Source organism: Gobio gobio (assembly GCF_949357685.1).
Source record: "Gobio gobio genome assembly, chromosome: 20".
Lineage (NCBI taxonomy): Eukaryota > Metazoa > Chordata > Actinopteri > Cypriniformes > Gobionidae > Gobio > Gobio gobio.
Window position 1 is genome coordinate 25,741,357 of NC_137113.1, and position 7,202 is coordinate 25,748,558.

Sequence of the window (7,202 nt, forward strand, 5' to 3'; positions counted from 1 at the left end):
TACCTAGGCTATAGGTGTTATCTGAATAGCAAGTAATACTTATCTGTTAATTTGTGTATATATATATATATATATATATAACAAATATTTATAAATATTTAACATTTAATACGTAACATAAATTTCTACCACATCTTTCTAGTCCACTAATTGCCACTAGATGACGCAAGCCCCAGTGGCCTAATGGATAAGGCACTGGCCTCCTAAGCCAGGGATTGTGGGTTCGAGTCCCATCTGGGGTGGAGTTATTTTATTACGTTTTTAGCGATCTAACAGGTGTTTAACAGACTTATAAACATAAGAAAACCAAGCGAAACAGTATTCCGGCTTTAATAGGATGGAAATCCGCTAGCTCTTCGATCATTACCTGTCATAATGCTGAAAACTAGTAGGGATGTTAAATTGGACTAAGGTTTGCGTTAGATAGTAGCAAATGTAGTAGTCAGATCCAGAAAGTAAACTTCTGACGTGAAACATGAATCGATTTACACGGGGATTTATTTTGTGCGTCCTAACGGCGACCTTCATAAAGGCTCAGCGTAAGTGTCTTAAATGAATTTTACTCTTTTAATATCATGTTTTGGTCATGCATTGTTTGCATGTTTGTATAACAACAGAAGACTAGCACGGAAAAAAACAAGTTAAATAAGGCGGATCGGAGATAAACCCGTGCTCGTTAATCCTATTTGGCATTTGGTTAAGCGACAATACAAAAAAGCAAAACAGACATCAGTCAACGCTTATTGGTGTGTGTGTGATCTCTCTGTTTATCAGATGTTCAGAGAGCCACCGTATATTGGGATGCTCTTCAGAGGTCTGTGGTGCTGAAAGAAGGTGTAATGGAAGAGGACGGAGATGCATTTGGTTATTTCAATGATAGTCTATCCGTTTCTGGATGGGGAGTGCTGGAAGTGCAGGCTGGTTATGGAGAATCCCAGGAGAACGATGAAATTACATACTTTTTGGCCGGATACCTTGAAGGATACCTTACAGCCTCGTAAGTTTTCTCCCCTTAACGCAAATTATACTATGCCGTGTGTAAAAAGAAGTAGCCTTCACATTGGCATATATATATATAAAAAAAGAAGGCCTACTTATTTTACGGGAATAATAGCCTACTTTAAAAGCAATTAGTTGGACTCAATAGTGCTTTTTACCCTCTCAGGTGGGGTTTAAGTACATATATAATTTCCTAATTACTTCTATTGTCTTATAGAATATAGATATGTCAGCTAAAGCATATACTGTCCAAAGTAGCCAACTGACAAGCAATTATGGTAAACTGAAATATACTTAATAACTTAAAATATATTACTTAAAATGAAATATCCAATAATACACTACAGTTACTATAATCAATTACTTTTTCATTCACAGACAGATGATAAACCATTACTTTAATATGTATCCTCAGATGATAAAGGATCATAATGTTATGAAACCTCTGAAATGCTTTATGAGGTAAGTTGACGTTTATTTTCTAAACTGATTCAGACATGATGAAATACACCTGCTTGCAGTGTGTATACAAATCACAGACTATATATTACACATATTAAACATACAATTTGTGTGTATCGCTGTAGTATTCATAACATATGTTGCGACTTACCAAAAAGGTTTTGGAGACTTTGAGTTGTTTGTGGTTTTGGAGACTTGCTTGTGTTTTCTAAGATTATTTTATACAATCATTAATTGCATAAACACATATTCTACTGAATTATTTATTAAACTTGAATTCTTTAAAATAGTGAGCAGGACTCATGGACAAGAACACAAGTGAGATTAAATGGGAAAAGTAATCCCTTGTGGCATCATGTGGGTCTTCTAGTGGCTCAGATGGATGGATTGCATGCCGGAGCAGCATATTGGGCCAAAAGTAGACAGGAAGAGGTCAGAAAACATAAATTCTGCATTCATCTGTTTATTTGTACTGTACATCTCATTCTTCAAGTTTGACAACACTCATGGACATTTGAGTTTCTCCAGTGAACTTTTTCCTTTGTATTCATTCATTGACAATCATGCTTTATATGTTTTTCATTTTGTGTTAATGAGTGAAAATGCATGCTTGCATTTCAACTCCCAGACTCTGCCCCTGTTTGCGGTTCAATTCCTCAATGGGATCGGGGATTTGTTAGACTTAATCCCTGCACTCAAAAGGCGTTCCAACTCTTCTTCAGACTCCTTCAGAATTCCAGGCATGAGTCACTGCTCTGCTCTCATCAAGGTTAGAGGTAAAATGATGCCTTCACCTCATGACAGTAACCACATATTCTGGATTGGGTGGAACCAAATGTAAGAGTGTAGGAATCGGCCATTGAAATCCCCATGTCAGACCACATATCTGAATATTTGGGGCTGCCTATGATGGTTATGGCTTTGCTTCACTCTAGCCCTACAACATTTGTCAATGTACACCTTCTGTTTTCCAGCTTTAATTGTTCTGTTCCTATTCTATCTACAGTTGTTACCTGGCTTTGAGAATCTGTTGCTTGGTCACTCCAGCTGGTACACCTATGCAGCCAGCATGAGAATCTACAAGCACTGGGACTTTAGACTGAAAAATAATGGCACAAGCAGACTGTCCTTTAGCAGCTATCCTGGTATTTAAAGGCAAATGTTTGCCTTTTATCATTCAGATTTTAGTAATTCATAATTTAATTCAGTAATATAGTCATATTTTTTGTATCCTTTCCAGGGACCTTGTCATCTCTGGATGACTTTTATTTGCTGGGAACGGGGTTGTTTGTAACTCAGACAACAAACAACGTGTTCAACTCATCTCTGTTCTCCCTGGTGACCACAGAGGCTTTGCTTGCCTGGCAGAGGGTGCGTGTAGCAAATGTGCTGGCCTGCACAGGGAAGCAATGGGCCCAAATATTTTCCAAGCACAACTCGGGTGAGACAGAGATGCACAAGACAATGATGGATTATTATATGCAAATATTGTGGTCCATATTTGCTGTGCTCTGTGGTGGTGTTGTCTTTCAACATTGCAGTAAAGTTGTGAACACAATTCTCTTCAATCTGATTGTATGGGTGTAGCATTAATGGGGTAGTTCGCCCCAAAATGAAAATTCATTCATTTACCCACCCTCATGTCATAAGAAAGTAGTAATGTGCATTTCTTTCTTATCCGGTAGATATCTGAAGTAATAATTTGAAGGGGAAAAAAATTTGGTCGCCGAGAGTTGAAAATGTTCAACTTTGGGTAAAATGCAGAGCTCATCAATGTCACTATTTACCCAGCCGTCCAATCACAGATGGAGGAAGGGCGGGACAAATACCACACCCACCCTGCTTGTATGTATAACGACAACAGATGACAACATAGATGGAACAAAATTGTCCAAAACAAGGACCAGAGCGAGTACAGTTGTGGTCAGAATTATTGGCACCTCTGGTAAATATCATCAAATATGGTTGTATGTATACATACTGTATATGGTGTTAAATCTGCATTATTTATCCATTTGATCTTTCATTCGAAAAATTTGCAAAAATCTAACCTTTCAATTAAGTAAAATAATTGAAAGTGAGGAGAAAATCACATGTTTTTTCTCTGAAACACATTGGCCATAATTATTGGCACCCTTTTATTAAAGGGGTCATTACTGGCTCGAGGGGAAGTTGATTTCTCAACTCATGACCCCCTTAAATACTAAACATTAACATTCTTTTCCCAAGATAACAGCCCTGAGTCTTCTTCTATAATGCCTGATGAGTTTGGAGAACACCTGACAAGAGATCAGAGACCATTCCTCCATACAGAATCTCTCCAGATCCTTCAGATTCACAGCTCCATGTTGGTGCTTCTTCTCTTCAGTTCCCCCCACTCATTTGCTATAGGGTTCAGGTCAGGGGACTGGGATAATCATGGCAGAAGCTTCATTTTGTGCCCAGTGACACATTTGTGTGTTTATTTTGATGTTTGTTTTGGAATGTTGTCCTGATGGAAGATCCAACCACGACCCATTATAAGATTTCTAGCAGGTATTTGCTAGAATCCATGATACCATGTATCTGAACAAGATGTCCAGGACCTCCAGCAAAAAAATAGGCCCACAACATTAAAGATCCAGCTGTATTTTTTTAACCGTGGACATGGGGTACTTTTTATCCCATTTGAAAATGTTATACATCTGGTGGGTTTGCTGCCAAAAAACTCTTTTTTTAGTTTCATCTGACCATAAAACCAGTCCAATTCTGTCTGAAAACTGAATATGCTAGAGTTTTTCTTGAAACTATCCCAAACAACAATTTTTTTTTTGTGACCCAAAGACTCAACTAATCTCTGCAATTGTGTGATCCTTAGAGAGTCTTTGGCCATTCAAACTCTCCTCCTTACTGTGCATTAGGACAATATACCTCTTCCAGTCAGATTTGTAACATCTTTAGTTGATTGGAACTTTTTAATTATTATATAAATATGAATGGGAATATACTTAAGAGATATTTTACTCATAAAAAATTCTAGGGGTGCCAATAATTGTGACCAACGTGTTTTGGAGAAAAATATTAATTTCATAATTTGACTTTCCCCCCATTTTCAATTCTTTTACGTCAATGAAAGTTTTTTTTAAATGAAAGATCAAACGGATAAACCATTCAGATTTATTTTTACAGCCATCTTTGATCATATTTACCAATATTTCTGACCACAACTGTACTTCACATTGTGTTGACATTTTATTTACAGAAACAAACTATCTGTGAAATCAGATCAAAGCGACTTTTAGACGTTTTCAGCTGGCTAAAAATGCTTTGGTGGACACGGCCTAGGAACACATTTTTAATGACATGACGGTATGTAAATGATGAAAGGCATTTCATTTTTTGGAGTGAAATGTCCCTTTAATGGAACACACCGACTTTTTTGGACTTAAGCTTATTCACCGTATTCCCCAGAGTTAGATAAGTCCACACATACCCTTCTCATCTCCGTGTGTGCCATAACTCTGTCTGACGCACCCACCGCTAGCCTAGCTTAGCACAAAGGAGGCAAACGGCTCCAGCTAGCCTACTGCTCAACATGTTCCTATTTACATGTTGTGATGTGTATAGTTACATCAAGACCGACAGAAAATGAAAAGTTGCGATATGGCTAGGAACTATACTCTCATTACTGCGTAGTAATCAATGGGTAACCATGGGTGCAGCTGCGCAATGATATTTATGCTAAGCTAGGCTAGCGGTGGGTGCATCAGACAGAGTTATGGTATGTATGGATTTATCTAACGCTGGGGGATAAGGTGAATAAGATAAAGTCCCAAAAAGTTGGCGTGTTCCTTTAAGATTTGACCTTACAAAAATAGATAAACTGGAAATATACTAGAACAGCCAAACCTATTAATGAGAGGTCCACATACTTTTGGTCTTATTTTCAGTGATTTTTGGATTATTTAATCAGGGACCTACAATAACCAGTATATGGTGGTGGACCTGAAAAGAGTTTCACTTGGACAGCAAATTGAAGAATGGAGTCTGACTGTCGTGGAGCAGATTCCTGGTTTGGTGGTGTACTCCGATCAGTCACAAGCGCTGCGTCATGGTGAGGAGTATTTTCATAATAAGGAAAGCAGTATGATCAGTCCAATGAAAATTTATTTGAGAGGATGCAAGGTTGGAAACACTGATCATATGCTTTACAAATCGTCTCAATAGGTTATTGGGCATCCTACAACATACCTTTCCACTCAGACATTTACCGAATGAGTGGTTATGGTACGATGTGGAAAAAGCATGGTGAAGACTTCTCATATGACCTCTGTCCACGTGCTAAGATTTTCCGGAGGGATCAGGGAAAAGTCACTAATCTGGACACCATGAAATACATTATGAGGCACAATGGTGAGTTCAGGATTTCTCATTGGAAATTATTCAAAAATGTTTCTTCCATCTAACCTGCCCTCTTCTTAATCTCATTTCTTTGATGAACAGTAGCACTTTGTCATATTAGATTACAGAAAAGACCCATATTCAAAGAAGCACCCTTGTAAATCCATCTGCTGCCGTAATGACCTGAGGCTCCGCCGACCTCATCCAGGGGGATGTTATGATACCAAGGTACAGAAATAGGTCATGTTGGTCTATATGTTATTACATAAATGCCAGAATAAATAGTGAGATTCTAATGGATGCTGCATCCAGGTTACAGATTATCACATGGCCCAGATGTTTACGGCCGAAGCTGTGAACGGACCCACTACTCAGAATGGTCTTCCACCTTTCTCTTGGAGCCGTTTTAATCGGACAGCTCACCAGGGGCTCCCTGAGACCTACAACTTCTCATTCATCAGCATTCAGCCCCTTCTTTTTGGTTCCAGAGACCAAGACAAGACTGATAGTAGTCTGCTACAGTGCATGAACAGCAGTCTCGAGGATACAGATGCAAGATTTGAAAATGACTTGATAGATATTTACAGGCAGCTTTACAAAGTCATTGGGTACATTTTTGACCCATAATACTTTTTGTGAGATTTGAACGCATAATACTAATTAATAATGAATATGTAATAATTAATAAACAATGCATGCATGCATTAAAAGACTATAATAACAAATATTTGCCCCAACTTGTCCAATTTGATATCTGTGTTAATGACAAAGTTCATTGTCATAAGTGATGTTAACAAATTTCACAAAATAGAATGTCCACCAACCAATCAGAATCAAACATTCAACGGCCAGTTGTATAGATAAACTGAGCTGACTTGAACAAAGTCAGCAGTGTCATTAAACAAGTGATGAATTAAATAGAAATGTATGGTTTAAATAATTGTATTCCGTTTTAAAATTGATTACTTCATTTTAATATTATTTATATAAATCAGTTTTCTTAAAGTCCTTGCAAGAATACTTTTTGTTACTACAGGCTGAATATAGTTAATATATTAAAGATAAATATAGATGTTAAATTTTATCTGTGAATTGTCGGTAGTTATATATACCCATATGGTAAAAAAAATATGAAACCATTATAAAAAGGCATACACTTTTTAAACATTAATTAGTACCCCCTAATCCACCCTAATATTCAGAGTGGTCGTATTGGTTTTCGGCCACTTCAAATTTTTTGTTTAAATATTTTGTTATATGCTCGGAACACAAATATATTATCAGCATAATAACTAATCGAGTGAAACAGTATTTGATTTGTCCCTCTTTTACTTTAATAATAGCAGCACTTGAGCTGCATG

General features: G+C 37.3%; 1 protein-coding gene across 1 annotated transcript; it reads left to right on the plus strand.

The window, feature by feature from the left end:
* The first annotated feature begins 185 nt into the window (after positions 1 to 185).
* Positions 186 to 6,563, plus strand: plbd1b (phospholipase B domain containing 1b). The gene is made up of 11 exons (XM_079845712.1): positions 186 to 539; positions 775 to 997; positions 1,378 to 1,461; positions 1,752 to 1,893; positions 2,090 to 2,230; positions 2,468 to 2,606; positions 2,702 to 2,902; positions 5,414 to 5,554; positions 5,668 to 5,853; positions 5,963 to 6,069; positions 6,154 to 6,563. Exons 1-11 carry the CDS (start codon positions 476 to 478, stop codon positions 6,466 to 6,468), a joined length of 1,743 nt encoding a protein of 580 aa, XP_079701838.1. The 5' UTR covers positions 186 to 475; the 3' UTR covers positions 6,469 to 6,563.
* The last annotated feature ends 639 nt before the right edge of the window (positions 6,564 to 7,202 follow it).